Below are 16,931 nucleotides of genomic sequence, written 5' to 3'. Positions count from 1 at the left end.
CCATTTATACATAAACCACCCAAGACGCAAAGCTACCCTTTCTTCTTGGGCCAAACACCAGAAAAATCTTAACACCCCTTCCAAAGGACAGAACTTTTTATATTTATTTTTCTCTGGCAATTTCACTCAAATAACCTGTTTTTTAAATAAACTTTTAAACTCAGGTAAACCCAGACCAGATCCATGAGAGGACATCTGGTAAGACTGCGAGTCTGGGGGCTTGGTGGACGTCCGGCTGGGGCGGCGATGCTCAGCCTTGGCGAGTCTGTGAATTGGTCCCCTCGGCAGGAGCCACGATTACTTTGGACCTTTCCTTCAGGTGGAAGTCTTGTGTAACTATTAAGATAACCCAGTCACCTCAATTACTACTTTTTTAAAAGAAAATAATTGGGATTACTCTAATGAAATGTTTCCAAGTTCAAACTTTATTTTCTTCACTGAATGACTATGGGGGGGTGGGTGGGCCTCAGGGAAAGAGGCTATTAGGGACCAAATGACTGAACATGTCATTTATCTTATTCCTCATTATTACTACTGGAGAGAAATATTTTCTGAACGTAATACACTGAGCTCCGAACAAAATCAAACGAGACATTGTTTTTGTTCTCCAGTCCTGCTACTCTAAGCATTGTAAGTTCTAGGGCTTATTATTTAGTGAAGTCAAAAAGGAGGTTGAGAAAGAGCTAATTACTCCTATTAGAAGGATTCTGAAAATGAAATCAATGTAGGAAACCAATCTTTTTAAACCTACTCACTTCTGTCCTGGAAACAACATTCAACACCATGAATTCTGTGAAAGCAAGTGAGAAAAGACCGAAGCCTGGGACTCAGACTTGCCCGCTGAAGCAAACCCCGACACCAGGCTCTCTGCTCTGACAGCGGCCGTCTCCAAACGACGGGAGGTCAGGACAGCGAGTGGGCTGTGGAGACATCGTGCAAAGGCAGACTCCTCCAGCCCCCTCGGGACGAAGGTCTCTCGTGGGAAAGTCCAGCCCGTGTCAGGCACTGAGAAACCCAGGAATTCTGAACCAACGGCAAGTTCAATGAAACCCCTACGTGCTGTCAAAACCTTGTTTTAAGAACTTGGTCTTCCGCCTTCTAGAAAAAGAACAGAATAGGTGCTTATCTCAGTAGGAACTGAGGACTCTGTGGACATCAATGCTTCCACTGGCTTTTACAGGGGTCTCTGGTCACCTGTGCATCACGTAAGCCCAGGGTTCCAACTTGTCCCATCAGTTTATTTTGTAGGTTAGTTGATTCTATCAAGACAGAATCACAGGACACTCTAGGCCACTGCTGTAGAAGGTAAACCTACAGACTTCTTTGCTGCAAATCAGATCCTCCTTCCTGGTGGGTAGTCCACGGACGCCTCAGGGCCCACCGGCAGATGCTGCTGCCCCTGCTTCAATCAGAGCGCCCCGCTTTCACACACCACGGCTCTGTGTAAGATTTAATTTAAAATAATAGGGTCTTCTGCTTAATATAAAATAAAATAGCTTAAACACAGTGCCTTAGAACACTCGGATAGAAAACCATGTAACGGCACTGGGAAGGGCGAGTGATTTTTTCCTGAATCTTCAGGGTTCAAGTCTGCTAGCCCTGACACTGCAAATCTTTGCTCCTGGTACAATGTCCAGACACCTCTTTTAACCCATGGCAGCTGTTTGAAATGCTGATGACAAACTGTCATTTATCGACCGACCGGAGACTGGCCACATGCACCTCCCCAAAGAAAGGGGGGCTAGTTCTGGCTCACCTTATCACTGTCCAGCGTGTTCTGAGACGTCCGGGATGCGATTGAAATCGTATCAGGCTGGCTGCTGCCATCTCCTTGGCTATCCAGATCCTCTCCATCCCTGGAGACACAGAGAAATTCCTGACATTGCTGGATTTGCTTTTCAAGAATGGTAAAGATGGGCTATCAGCCATGGGAGGAAGAACAGATTTGTTTAAAGAGGTGCAAATCGGTCTCTGATTACGGCTGCCACCATGGTATTAATGACGATAGATGACTGACTCTTCACTGAGAACAGGTTTTTTGCTGGGCCCTGGGCTGAGAGTCTAACATCTACCACTGCACTTAGTTCTCACAGTAATAAAAATCCAGTTGATAGGGTCACTGCCATTTTAGAAATGAGAAGCAAAAACGTCTAGTTGCTACATAACTTGTCCAAGGTCACACGCACGACTTACACAGGAGCACAGATTAATAACACTTGGGGTGGAAAAGGAAAAGAATTAGGGATTTGCATATAGACTTTCATTTACTTTAAGCTGAAGGAGGTTGTTGTCTTGACAAAGGAATTTCATTACTAAGAATGATGTTATATATAAATTGTATTCTTTAAAAAATTACTCCTCAATACTTCTCAAAAATATTTGAGAAAAATGATTTTTGAAAAATAGTACGTTAACATTGCCTTGTTCCTTTCCTTCAATAAAAGCGAACTTACAAAAAAATCCCTAGGCACTGACCTCCTTCCCTTCTGTCTCGTTGCCGGAGCTGTTTTGGGGATGTGAATGGGCTCCTTCAGGGCGCCTTTCAGGTGAATGGTCCTTTCCTGGATCACTTCCCGGATATGCTTGATCCAGTCCTGCTTGTTTTCTATACTGGAGGCCTTGACAAAGTGTTAGAATCAATCAGGATACAGAAGGGGCCTTTTCCAGAACCTGCACTAACCACACTCAGGTCCCTGCATTCCTGGAATTGCCCATTTAAAAAATAACTTTTCAGCAGAAAAGCAACCATCTCCTGTGTTTAATTTCCCACCAAATAAATGACCCTAATTTTGAAGGTTCTGTCATCAAGACCATTTTTATTCTATAGCGTTCGTGTTATTCCAGATCTCTGAATATTCTAGTAATCAATCATTCTCCAGCCCTAAGACCTGTTAAGCAGCCCTGGGTAAATATGAAAACACAACCACCCCCAAACCCAAGTGTCTTGAGGCCCTTTAGGCAGACAAGTGGCCAGTGCCCCAGAGCTTGCCACCTCGCCCCCTTGGACTCATGATCAACTGGTGCAACTGCACCGTTTCCCCAGCTGCGTCCGCTCCCCACATCCCCACTTGCACTCTATGGAGTTGGGGCCTCCTTAATCCTCCTGTTATAAATGAGGACCTGCAGTGTGGACACACTGGAAATGTGCCTAAGGCCACACTGCCAGCAGGTGAAGAAGCCGGGATTCCCGGGGGGTGGACACCCCAGCCCATCCCCCCAATCTCTGCCTGTATCCACCTCTGGTTAGACCACTGGGATAAATCAGGGTAGCCTACTGCCAGTTACATATGGTGGATTTCCCTCAACTCCACTGCAACACTGGAGAAAGGTTCTCTGGAAATGACACATCGTAGATACTCAACAAGCATCGGTGGAATGCACACATATGGCGTCACTTTTTCCAGATTTTTTTCTTTCACTGTGCCTCAAAGGAGGTAGTTTTTTTTTTTTTCCTTTTTACATGTTCTGGGCCTCAGTAACAGCTTTTAATTTCCTTACGGAAAACATCAACCTCCTATGATATAAGCATAATTCCCTGTGAATGATTAAAACAATCGTCAGTGGGATTATGGATGAGATCACGCAGGGAGGCGAACCCAGCATTTTCTCGTGGTGGACATTGTTTTTGAAAATACAAGGTCAAAGCCCATGCTGGGGAAGGAAATTAAAATTGAGAACTCTCTTTCTAAATAAAATGTTTTCACTGGAGGGTGTGTCTTCAAAGTTAATGAGAGGCAGTAACAGAGAAATAAGTGAAGGAGAAAAGGAGCCTCCTGTCCCTCTCCCCAGATCTGATGCCAGGAGAGCAGTTAAACCGATTTCTCCTGGGGCAGGAGGCAGTGTGACTAGGGAACAGGGGAATCTGTGCATGAAATCAGCATCTCAGGATGGACAACTGTGAACAACACAGAACTACTGGCATTTAAATGCCTGAGACAAATATTTGGGACGTTAAACAAAGTGAAGTATCTGAGAAAGGCCATTTGGCAAAGTTTGGAGATCTGTATGTACCATGTTCAGAAATAAAGAAAATTCTCATAATTTAAGTAGAGCAAACTGACCATTACCTTTATGGAGAGCAATTCTCCTAACCTTAAAGAAATTAAACAAGGAAAAAGGCACCAATTTTTCAGAGACAGTAAAAGAAAGGTAACCCAGCTAGAGTACTAAGCAAAGGCCCCACTTGGCTAAGAGAAGGGAATAATTTGTTTCATACTCTCAGTAGTCTCAATCTGTTCAAGAAAGGATTTAGAAATAAAATTCTCCTTTCCAGACTGTAAAAGTAAAAACAGGTCACAATTTTGTTCTACAAGTACTAGGCCATCACCACCACCGTCATTACCACCGTTACTGTCACCACTGCCACCACCACCACTGTCTACACCATCTACACCACTGCCATCTCTACCACTGTCTATACCCTCACCACCACCTATACCATAACCACCATTGCCACTGCTAAAATATCCACCAACTCCACCTCCACCTCCACCCTCACCATCTCTACCACCATTGACACCCTCACCATCTCTACCACCATCGACACCCTCACCATCTCTACCACCACCGACACCCTCACCACCACCTATACCATAACCACCATCGCCACTGCTAAAATATCCACCAACTCCACCTCCACCTCCACCCTCACCATCTCTACCACCATCTACACCCTCACCATCTCTACCACCATTGACACCCTCACCATCTCTACCACCATCGACACCCTCACCACCACCTATACCATAACCACCATCACCACTGCTAAAATATCCACCAACTCCACCTCCACCTCCACCCTCACCATCTCTACCACCATCGACACCCTCACCATCTCTACCGCCATCGACACCCTCACCACCACCTATACCATAACCACCATCACCACTGCTAAAATATCCACCAACTCCACCTCCACCTCCATCCTCACCATCTCTACCACCATCGACACCCTCACCATCTCTACCACCGACACCCTCACCATCTCTACCGCCATCGACACCCTCACCACCACCTATACCATAACCACCATCACCACTGCTAAAATATCCACCAACTCCACCTCCACCTCCATCCTCACCATCTCTACCACCATCGACACCCTCACCATCTCTACCACCATCGACACCCTCACCATCTCTACCACCATCGACACCCTCACCATCTCTACCACCGACACCCTCACCACCACCTATACCATAACCACCATCACCACTGCTAAAATATCCACCACCTCCACCTCCACCACCATCTACGCCATCAACACCACCACCACCACCACTAAGCAGTCTCTGAAATTAATAAGGACAGCATTTCCTTTAGCCTCTCATTAGAAGTCAGAAAAATATTACCCTCAATTCCCTAGAAAACTTTCATTTGGTAAAGCCTGCAAGGAAATCTGATTCTTCAATTGCATCATGAGTATTTTATTATGTCCTAAATGAAAGTAGTCCATATCTGGCTAGAATATCTGGCACTATTTCTCAGATGTACCCTTTGGCATGTGTCACTGCAGCTAATCTGGATAAATACTCATAAGTTGGAAGTTTTAAGGTCTTGAGTATACTTTAAAACTTTATCCCTTAGAAAAGTTCAGCTATCTAATATCGAGCTATCAGTGCAATTTATATTTTATAGGGCTTTACGCCAGTACTAACGAGAATACACTGGGCTGGTAGTCATATATTCATTGCAAAACAATCCATCATTTCCATGTGAATAAAGACCTTAGGAACACAATGGCTTCCACAGTCACTGGTCACTAAAGTACAGGCTCTACAAGAGCGCTGTACTGTTAAATAACTCACAGTTGCTGGAAATACCGTAGAGAGAGTCAAAAAGAATGTAAGGGACAAAATTGCTGACATGCAAGTCCACACACCAGAGGCCCATTAAGCCTTTGGCTCGTCTCCCAATATTCTACAAATCTTCAGCTCCATCTGAAGTCGCTTATGGTCTTTCCAGATAGCTCAGAAAGACAGTTCCATCTGCATTTTCTCAAACACAGGAGGAGGGAAAAGTCCACAAGACACCCTTAGAGCCCTCCAACTTTCCTAGGAGAGGTTAGTGTACTCAAAACAGCGTTCAAATTAAATATTCAAAGATATATTCCTCCCTCAAAGACTACACACTCCAAATCACCCTTACTGTTTTTGAACACTTTAAATGATAACATTACCAAACCCTATACCTGATCATGACCCGCCCCCCCCCGCCGCTTTTTTTCTCTGCCTCCAAACTGGAAAGACTCTTAGGACCCCATGAAGACTCCTGGCACGTTCAGCCTTGAAACTGTCAAAGGCCCTCCCAGATTCATCAGGTGCCTATTCTCCTCTGGAAACCAGAGGTCAAGTGCACAATGGGAGCTACTGGTCCATATCTCCCTCCTCCTGTACCTCAACTTCTTGCATCTCTTATGGAATCACCCAATTCTTTGCAAGACTGGAAGAATGGAGAAGTTTAGAAAGACCTTTCTCCAAGTGACCTTTTGTAGGCAAGCAAAAATTTAGCTCGAGTAATTTCACCACTAGAATACCAAACTGAATTGATTCTACTGTTCTTTTTGTGGTAATCCCCAATCTCTACAGAACACAAAGGGAACGATAAAAGGACATGAAAACCAATATGGCTCAACAACAGGAGAAAGCACTCACAGACATGGTCATCTTGTCACAAAGCACATTCCCAAGCCTCGGATGGACCTACCTTAAGGACAATTTTATTATCTGAAGTTGGCGTCCTCCCCACCCACAGTGCAAATTTGCAAGGATCTCCTTCAACGTGTTCTGTGACACCCAACTCTGAGGTCTGGATAAAAAGACAATTACATAATTAGGCAACAGTAAAATTCTGGCAGGATATAGAACAGAGACAAAGGAAGCCGTTTTTGGTGACTCGTGCTCATGCTAGGTTGTAATGACACGGTTTTGTCTACACTGATACATACTCCTTAGACCTCACTTTAGTTAAAATGAGGAAATTTTGTTCTTAGGCTACACATGATTGGCTTCATCTCTTTCGCTTCCTCTGAGCACCTCCACTGGAAATCCTGATGCAGGTCAACAAGCAAATCCAGAAGAAGAAAGCAAAATATCTGGAAAGTTCTATTTCCTATTATCTGGAAAATCAAGAGCTGACTATTTTCAACCTTATAAACAATAAAATGAGTCTGTCCTAGTTGCAAAAGAGCTGCTACCATGCACCTCCATTAATGAACTAGCTTCACAGGAGAAGCTAAATGATATTTTAAAACGCAGTTCGTTTCCACTGTGTTTATCAATAGCATTAATGTTTACTATTTCGCCAATGATGTTAAGGGCTAAGAGACAAACTTTCTCTCTATAATACATGCATTTGCAGGAGATGCAGAACACGGAAGAGTGTAGATGAAGGTCAACGTCTTCATCCTCCCCCGCAATCAGGTTCACCCCAATGCATTCTCTCCTTTCCAGCAAAGGAAGTGATTCATAATTGTGGCCTCTGAGGGAACCTTAACTTTTAAAAGATAAATTAAGTGAAGATGTATCAGCTTCTAAAACAGACTAGCTTGGTCCCTAGGGACTGATTAAGGCCAGCTAGTGAATTTATTAGGCAGCAATGCTTCATGTTTTCTTTCCAGTTACAATATGATCTAAAATGATGTAAGGTGGGCTGTGATCCAAAAGACAATCTCAAACAGGAAACAAGCCAAAGAAAATGGTATGCCTATCGTTAGCCTGAACTTGCAAACTCCAGATTATTATTAAGATGACTTCTACACTTGGTAGTATTCTATTACTTCGGGAATTTGATTAATACGGGGATATCATAAAAACGTATAATGTATAAGTTGTCCAAAGTCCAAACATCTACCAATATTTATAAGTGATCTGCCATATCTTGTGAAGAAACCAAATTCTACCACATTTTCTATCCTCTGATTGTGATTTTTTTCCTCCCCCTGCCCAGCAATTTTGTGTTGAAAGGCCTCTGAGATATCGCCCACGCAGGGAAGGTGAGGATGACACCTGCCCGAGACTTTTTGGAGCGTCGACCTGTGGTTTATAGATACTCGTGTGGGGCTGCCACCCATGGAAAAGAGCACCAGGTGTGTTTCTCTTGCCCGGAAGTACGCCGACAAGTTAAAGAAGAATTCAGATGCATCACTCTATCTACCAAGCGCTCAAGGGAGGCTGTCTCTAGGCAGGTGGGGCTGTGTATCTTTAAAACGATTTCTGCTTATAACATACATTTTCTCTAATAATGGTATTCTGCTGCTGTTTTTCAAAAATGTATTTTTAATGAAAAAATCAAACTTCATCATTAAGAGCCCACAGTTAGCCACCCAGTAGGCTGCTTCAATAAATTCCAATGTCGGTGAATGAAATATTAATTATAATGAGATGAGAACTTACTTAATTATAGTCTAACACGATTGATTTATTTATAAAGCTAGTTAAGGCACACAGGAGATAAATAATTTAAGTTCACTTACGAAGTGTCTTCTTATGCTGCAGTTGGATTCTACGGAATTTAGAAAAAGCAAGTTTCCTAAGTCTAGGGACACTCAAACTCACAAGCGCCCTCCAGTGGACTCAAGGCTGTCAGAATTTCACTGAAGAAGCTGCTTCAGAGTCACACTTTAGGAGTTAGGAGGTTAAACTGAAGGCCACAGTCATTTTTCTCTGACCACAAGAAGCTGCAACTGTGTCACCTTTAAACTTACAATTCTGAAGGCCTATACTTACAAACAATTTGCTTTTATAAAGGTACTTGCTTCTGCCACTGGAATCTTTCACTTCTTTACTAAACACTAAGGACATTTCAAAAAGGAAGAGGTGCCGTTCTCGACCCTTTCGAATTAAGGTTTTGGGGTCCCACACTTGGAAGGATTCCTGCAGGATGAGTTCTCCCTGAGACTCAATGTTTTCATCAAACCCTAGAACACGAAAAAAAGGAGGCACGGTCAATTTGAAAGAAAATGAAAAATGATGCAGTAGTAGCATCATGGCTACTTAAACATTTGCAAAACGCCCATCCACTCAATCTCTGATTAAAGTTTCCCATCTGGGCCTCTGGCTACCCTTCCCTGGGGGGTTTTCTCTCCTCCGGACACGAAGCTCTTCAAGCCAGTCGGTCGCGCTCTGGTCACTGGCTGCCGTTCACTGCGGCTGTCTCTTCCTGAAGTGGCCGACACCCGGGCAGGGGCTTCTAGTTACGTGCCAGCCTCCAGGGGCACCCTCCTCCACGAGCAGAAGCCCCTCTGTGGCCGCTCGAGCCAGCACTACCCTTCCCAGCCCCCCGTGCGGCCAGAAGCAGCCGCAAGCACGCTCACCTACGCCTGGGCCACGCAGGGAGACTCGGGCACAACTTCTGGTTTCTGCCCTTCGAGCTGTCCCCTCCCCGCTCTTTCCCCACCTCCTGCTAGATGGAAGGCTAACGTGGCCTTGACACACCCTGCAGCTGGCCAACCAGCAAAACATCCAAGGAGTGGAGAGAGACCAGCTGGACAGAGCCTGAGTCCCCGGTGACGCCCTGAGGGCTGCCCACCAGCTCGGGATTCTACATCAGAGGGGGAAAAGGTGCTCTGGCTTGGCCTCTGAGGTGGGGGGGGGGGGTCTCTGTAACTAACAAACAGCAGCACCTCTGCCCTAACTGGGAAACTGTTCAATGGGACCAATGGTGACCACACAGGCTGGCCAAAGCGTTTGGGGCAGGATGACTTCTTAAAATAACTCTGTGGAACCTGATAATGAGAGTTGAGCTGAAACACAGAAACAGCTTTCTTAAACAGAAGCATTCACGGAAATTATACCGGCGATGACCGTTTTTAGGCGTATTTGTCTGATTCTCTTTTCGCCACGTTCCACGTGCCGTTTGGCTGCACGGGCAGGGATGTGGAACCTGCTCGGTTCACGGCTCTGGCAAGTGATGCCAGAGATGGGGAAGACTCGAGCGCTGTTAGGGATTTTACCATCTTGGGGGACGGATCTACCTATCCTTCCACCTGTCCTTCTAACACAGAGACCAGGTAGCTGAAGGCAAGTGACACAAGGCGCTCCCGGGGTTCAGAGTGTGGAGCAGCTGCTCTCCAGTGAGGGGACAAGGACAGGCTTGTGATGAGGTCGAAGCATGTCATGTACTCCTTAAGGGAAGCAATGAGACCAATTATTGCAAAAAGAAGGCAACTGCACCTGCACTGATGACTCCTAGCTAAACACAGAGGCACAAGGACGCGGGGGGTGGGGTGGGGGGGTGGACAGGTGGCGTCAGCAGGAGGCGGGAGGACGTACCTTCCAGCATGCTCAGGTGCATGGCGTCGTTGGCCCGTTTTGGCACACTGAGCATCACCTCCAGGCCGTCCTTAATCTCCCCCTTCCCCTCCTCGCAGCACGTGAGCAGCTCCTGTGGGAAACCAACACCGTGAACGAGCCCAGGAGAGCAAAATGCTCTGCTACGGAGGACTTTGCAGAAATGAAAGAGTTTGTGAAAATCCACGACTTGCAAGATAAAAACAAACTGTGGTCAATTGGGCAGAGATTCGCATAGAGAGCGAATGATAAACCTGAACTGCTTCTTAATCCAATGGATGCAAGGGTGTGTCCTGCTCAAATCAGGACTTTTCTTCAGTTCAGAGGAAACCAGATGCAGTCAGAGATTAAAACAAAGTTAGTGTCCACGTCAACTACCGAGCCTCAAAAACGACAAATGAAATATTTAAGCAGTGTAGCAAAGCACAGTCAGCTAGTGGTTACATCCGAAGGTCAAGCCAGAGTCCAGTTAGTACTGCTCTGCTTGCACAGGATCCCAGCATGATTCTGAGCCCTCTGGTGCCATGAACACGACGTCCCCTCTGCCCTGGAGCTGCCCTGTCTCACAGCGGGAACAGCATCGCTGCACAGTTACCTACAGGGAAACGCTTCTTCTCTGTGCTGGGACATTCAGAAAGCTCTAATGATTGCAGCACGCCTCCCCGGGCATAAGATCTGCGTAGGGGAACGCCTGTCATTAGAGGAGTGACAGCAGGACAACAGATTCACATTCTGGTGGGCTCCAAGGTATCTTCTCACCAGCGCATCTATGATTTTTATCAGGCAGTGACAGTAACAACAGCTTTCTGTGTCCTGGGGCTCAACAAGAGGGACGTGGCCCTGCAGTCATACCCTGGATGGTTTCGGGCAATGCAGCTACCTGGCAGGCCCCTCTTCTCATGGCCAGATGGTGTGCACCTATTATTCTGAGCAGCTTGGCAAAAAGTGCTTTAAAACTGCAATGCGCTGAGACTAACGTCACTGTCAGAAAACCCTCCTTGCTGGGGAGCTCAGCATAGCTCATGACTGCTCTCTTGAAGAACCCCTGGGCAGAATAAAGTCAGGTTTATAAATTAAAGCAGAGGCTTAATAGTGAATGACTACATGTGAGGTCACCGAGGAAGAGATCTTTACTAGAACCACATGCTAAAAACAAAACCCATCAATCCTGAGGACACTAAGAGGTAAATTGCCTTTGCAGAATTAGAAAGCAAAGGGCAAACGTGAATATAAACAACTTAGCCTCCTGACTTTCATTTCATGTTTATAGCAACCACTTATTTCTGCCGTGGTGGTCATAAAATCACTTAATGGGGTTCTGATAGGGAAGTGCAGGAGAGCTTTTCCAATGTAAGAAAGAATGCCATAATGGTATCCCTTCACCAAAGAATGTAGCCACTTTTTACTGTTTCTAGATTTTTTTGTGTTAACAAAAAGGGTAAAAGTAAGGGTTTCAGGCATTCATAACTTCATCTTCTGTATTTCTTTTATATCTAGAAAAATTACATGATCATCTCCTATTGCTGTGTTAGGACCGAACGGGGGACTTAGTTGGGTTCATGCAACGTTCTTACTGGGATGAACGGATGTGGGTACGTTGTAATGTTTAATAACATTCACCAGCCAAGGAAACGGTGGGGTAAACAGCATGAGATAGGGTTTGTAAATTATTTTTCTTGTAGTCAAGAAAATGTGCGTCAGTTATATATAATGAATTCTGTAACAACTCTTATCACAAATTCTAAGTTTTCTTCACCATTCTATCGTCAGAACTAATCATTATTTGATTTTTACAAGTGTGATTTTAACTATAATCATTCATAACCAAGAAACAGCAGAGGTCAGTCTGATACAAGTCATACTGGGAACAATGGTACTACATCATCCAGGATTGACAATTTTTCCTTCCTTTCTCATTTTATGTCAGGGGCTAGGGTCAGTCAACAGAGTTCAGGTGCATAATCAAGGAATATACTATTATTTACCAGATGCACTGACAAATCGGTCGGGGCAATAAATGGCAATGAGTTATAAAATAACATTAATTTGCTAGGTGTTATTTCAAAAACTCAGGGTACTTTATATACATAAAACAATGTCAAAATGATAATGCACAGTGCATACAATTTTTCAGGCTGAAGAGGCTTCATACATACTTTTAAAAGGAGCTGATACTTCGTTATTCGCTGAACAGGTTTAATAAGGTAGGAAGAGATGGAATTGGCTAATCCGTGCCGCTGTTGTATCTCCTGAATTAAAAAAAAGCATACACACACACACACACACACACACCACTGTGTAAGTCAGATAACAGGAACTAAAAATTTACATTCATTTACTCCCACGATGAATACACACAAACCACTTTTTCTAAAGTAGAAATCACTATTGCTTCTTTTAATAAGCTCAACATAAAAATAACAAATCTCGGTCATCACTTTGAATACTAAAGACACAGTGTTTCCCCTGTATTACAGGCCTCCACGTGCAGAGGTCAAGCAGGGAAGCCAATCACTCCTGGTGCCGTCATCACTGCGCCTGCCCGGCAGTCAGACTCTCCCACTGCAGCTCCTGAAGCTTCGGCCACGTGCGCACCCTTGCCACAGACCACATCGCAACCCTCCCTACTGGAGGCTTCCTTCGCCCTCGCTATAAGGAAGTCCTCTCTCCTGCTTGCTCTCATTTTCACATTTGCTCTTAGCTCTTGGCATCCTCCTTAGGGCACGGGTCTTTTTTAATGACTTTTGATTCCAAACAGCACGTGTGCCATACGCTCAATAAGGCCTTCAATAATCCTAACTGCATAGAGCCACAGTGTTGGGCTCCACATAATGGCAAAGACCCAGGGTCGTGTGAAATATTGGAAAGAGGAGGCCTCACTGGGCTGGGAGCAGGGCTTCGTATTCACCCAGGCAGTGACGTGTAACCACTGGTCATGAGAATGGCAACTAAAATAGGGGCATCTACAGGCAGGGCTCCACCGCAAAAGACAGGAGCTAAAATGTATCCTAACTTCCCAGACTTTCGGAGAAGAGCAGGTGATCACACTCAGCCATGTACAAACAAAAAGACGGAAACAAGTCTAATACCCTCGTGGCCTCATGCCCCAAATTATACGTAAAATTCGAAAGTACCTTATCTTTCAATCAAAATTTATTTGGCACACATTTGACTCTGTTCTGGAAACCCCCAAATCACTCTATATATTATATCATGAGGCTCCACCACCGTTTGTACTAAATAACCTCCCCGCAACATGGTCCCACAAAAGACGAACTGTGTTTACACCAATGAGAATATAATTAATGAACCTCCCGACGGTCTGAGCTGTTAGAGAGCTATTTGTAAAATTGTACTGATAGGCCACTTCTGGAAGTGAATAACATCATGAAATTGAAATGGGAAAAATAAATGATCGAAAAAGATCCAAAGTTATTTTTTTATAGAGGGGAAAAGAAGCTTAATAGTTAATACTCATACTTTTTACATGATATTACATGTAAAAAATTAATGACTATATATAAATTGTAAGTAATGACATATACACACATGTATATATTAAAATCTGAATTTTTTACAGATATACAGCTTGAAGTATTTGAGAAGCATCTTTTAAAAACAGAATATAAGAAAATCCCATTATAAATGTGATAGATAAAAATGGTATGCCATCCATTAGGTGAAAGTTATGAGTCATGCTGCATTTTATGTACACGAAATGCAACTCAGAAAATATCACAGCTTCTTTAGTAATCTCTTACTTACATCAAAGTAGGATCCTGCATGCTCTAATATCAGCTGAGTAGAATCAGGCTTATTTTTGCAATATGTGACATACATCTGAAACTTGTCTGCCTATATAAACAAAAAGAAAATTAGACTATCTCTTTCAAATGACAAAAAATCAAATTATGATAAACTTTTATGTAGAAAAGAAGCTGTGTGCATAAATGAAATTCAAGCCTCCAATTTAAGAAACGCTGCTTTATAAAGAAACTATTAAAATAAGAAACACATCCTGCTAATAGGACACACGTCCTCCCCCGGCCTGGAGAGTCGGGGCTGGATGCCGGCCCCTCTTCCCATGATGCTATATGCAAACGTGAGTGTCACACTTAGAGAGCAGGGCCTGATCACCAGGTCACTTGCCTCCTTCCCTCCCTCCAGACCGGACAATCCTCCCAGGCAGGGCTGGGCACTCACGATTACCCGTGAATCCCCAGGGCCATGAAGAGGCCTGGCACACGAACTCAACATTCTATCTCAAACCATCACTACTATCAATAAAAAGTTTATTCCACATTAATAACTAGCTGGAGAATGTAATTCTTTGAGGTAAAGTCTATTTCTCTCTCTGTAGTCACCAGGAGAAAATGGCGACACTTGAGAAATGAACAGTATTCCTTCCAACTTCCCTCAAAGCAACTGTGACAGAACAAGCGGCTGAGGTTTCATTACCCAGGTCACAAAGCAATGTCCAACGTCCTCTGGCAACTGTTCATATTTTTCCAGCTCTTTGAGGAATATGCTGCAGAGACAGAAAACGATACTAAATGATTACGGTGTTTTAAAACATTTTACTAGTGAGATATGCCGGGAATTAGACCAAGCATACCGTGAATTCAGACAATGTCTGAACTTCATCATTTTAATTAAATGCAGTGAAAACTGTAACTTCTAGATTTTAATTTAACAAAATGTAGAGCAAGTGCTCTGAACTAGGGTAAATTATTGTGACTTTCAAAGAGTTAACCAGTTTAGCCTTTGAACACTTTCAACAGTAGCTTACTTCTGGGAAAGTGGTATGTTTAGTAGCTAAGGACATAAGTTAGGGAGGTAAACCCTCAACCTAGAGAACCCATTTAGATTCTAGCATCTTTGCTGGGGTGGGGGGCAGGGAAGCGAGGAAGACACCGCCAGCTCTGGCCCAGCATCATCTTTCCACAGGCTATTTGGGCTGCACAGACTCCACCTAGAGGAGCTTCTGCTGCCTTTTTTTTTGATCTTGAAAATAAAACCATGTTCCTCCTACGGCCTGTGGAAAGGGCACTTTATTTTGGTCACACTACACATCTGTTCAGTCCTCAGTTCCTTCCTCCTTCTTATTAGAAAAGACCAAACACCAGCCAGCAGCCCCACAGAGGGCAATTCTTTCTTTTAACCCTAAGAAGTAACTGATGCAGCAGCTGATGACAAAGGCTTGAGAGAAGTTAGGGTTCCTACAAAACCAGCTTTCAGTTTTCCTAATCTCATTTCTATAAAAAGTAAATACAAAGTTGAGTCTCTGCTAAAATCCTCTCTAGAATGTCTGTCCTTGTGAAGCGAGTCTGGCAGGCTTCCTGCAAATTTCAACAAAATCACTGGAATCTATGCTTATTTATTGGAAACTTTCACTTGTCATGAAACTTCAGCACAGATTTCCAGAGTGGCTAACGAGGTCCCCAAAGATAAAGCCACTCACTTATTGTGAAACTCATAGATTTCCTGCATGTTCCCGAAGATAACGAGCTCTTTGTTCACAATGCCGGGCGGGATCTCCTCCACACCACTGGTCATTTCCCACAGGTAGGTCTGGCCGGGAGGGAAACAGAGAGGGTTAGACGAAAACCCACACCTCATCTTCCAGAAACAGGTACTCCTGACCTCTGTGAATACGTACCCAGGGTTAATGTATAATTGAAAATATATCTTAACAATACAACCTTTTGCAAAAAAAAAAAACATGAGGAACTGTTTTTTAAAAATCTCAGTTGTTATTAATACTTGAGAATAGTTTCCATACTTTTCAGCTCTAAATGCATTCCCAGCTTCAAATTTTGGGATAAACCTACTCCACAAGGTACGGCAAAGATTCGTTAAACTACTGAGCATCAGCTGGCAATCATCACGGTAGGCACAGTTCTCTGAAGCTGCTGTAAAATTCTACACAGAGAGAATGTCAGCCAGGCCATCATGTGGTAAATGGAATGAGAGGATTAGTGCTGCATCATCTCTGTAATGAGCAACAACACGCCTAGAACTTCACAGAAGTGCAGCAACGTGCACAGAAGGCTGCTCGTGCGCACTTCAAATCTCCAAAATAACAACAAAACGTGATTATTTTAAGAACTGCCAACGGGTAAGAATAAACAGCGACACTATACTCCATCTAAATAAATAAGCAGAAAAACTTACTTACATCCATACACTCCCGGAGGTCTCTTACATAAGCCTTTTCAGTTTGAATTAGCTCAGCCATTATGAACCTTAAAGCAGAGGAAAAGACAGCAACTAGTTTAGTTCACGGTCAGGATACATGCTTATTTTAACTATTTACTTTTAGGGTCTATGAAATAATAAGGTGGTTGAAAAAGCATTCGTCAGTGATATGTTCTGGAGAATTCAAGCAAGAATAGAAGAATTAACAGTATCCAGTCACCAATTCAAAGGAAAAAACATTCTGGAAGAAATTTTGTTAAGGTACCTACTGGTCATGGTTTCTCAACTTGGCAGTATTGACGTTTGGGGCTGGAGGATGCTTTGCTGTGGGACTGTCCTGTGCCTTATAAAACGTTTCACAGCATCCCCGGTTCCGCCCACTAGATGCCAGTAGCCCTCCCCCCTCCCCACTGGGTGACAACCAAAAATGTCTCCACATATTGC

At 43.9% G+C, this 16,931-nt stretch overlaps 1 protein-coding gene across 5 annotated transcripts in view; it reads right to left on the bottom strand.

Moving 5' to 3' along the window:
• The window catches only part of TRIO (trio Rho guanine nucleotide exchange factor), a 372,055-nt gene that overhangs the window by 89,623 nt on the left and 265,501 nt on the right, over nt 1-16,931 (bottom strand). For all 5 annotated transcript variants that reach the window (XM_060146876.1, XM_060146875.1, XM_060146878.1 and 2 more), the window contains 10 exons: nt 16,468-16,534; nt 15,751-15,860; nt 14,748-14,817; nt 14,055-14,144; nt 12,446-12,538; nt 10,272-10,383; nt 8,727-8,917; nt 6,706-6,807; nt 2,476-2,618; nt 1,757-1,856 (listed from right to left, as the gene is read on the bottom strand). In XM_060146876.1, the coding sequence (XP_060002859.1) occupies nt 1,757-1,856; nt 2,476-2,618; nt 6,706-6,807; nt 8,727-8,917; nt 10,272-10,383; nt 12,446-12,538; nt 14,055-14,144; nt 14,748-14,817; nt 15,751-15,860; nt 16,468-16,534 (1,078 nt within the window). The remainder of the gene's footprint in view (nt 1-1,756; nt 1,857-2,475; nt 2,619-6,705; nt 6,808-8,726; nt 8,918-10,271; nt 10,384-12,445; nt 12,539-14,054; nt 14,145-14,747; nt 14,818-15,750; nt 15,861-16,467; nt 16,535-16,931) is intronic.

Source organism: Lagenorhynchus albirostris, chromosome 3 (assembly GCF_949774975.1).
Source record: "Lagenorhynchus albirostris chromosome 3, mLagAlb1.1, whole genome shotgun sequence".
In the NCBI taxonomy this organism is placed as follows: Eukaryota; Metazoa; Chordata; class Mammalia; order Artiodactyla; family Delphinidae; genus Lagenorhynchus; species Lagenorhynchus albirostris.
Note: the sequence above shows the minus strand (reverse complement) of the source record. Positions and strands in the feature narration are given on the sequence as shown.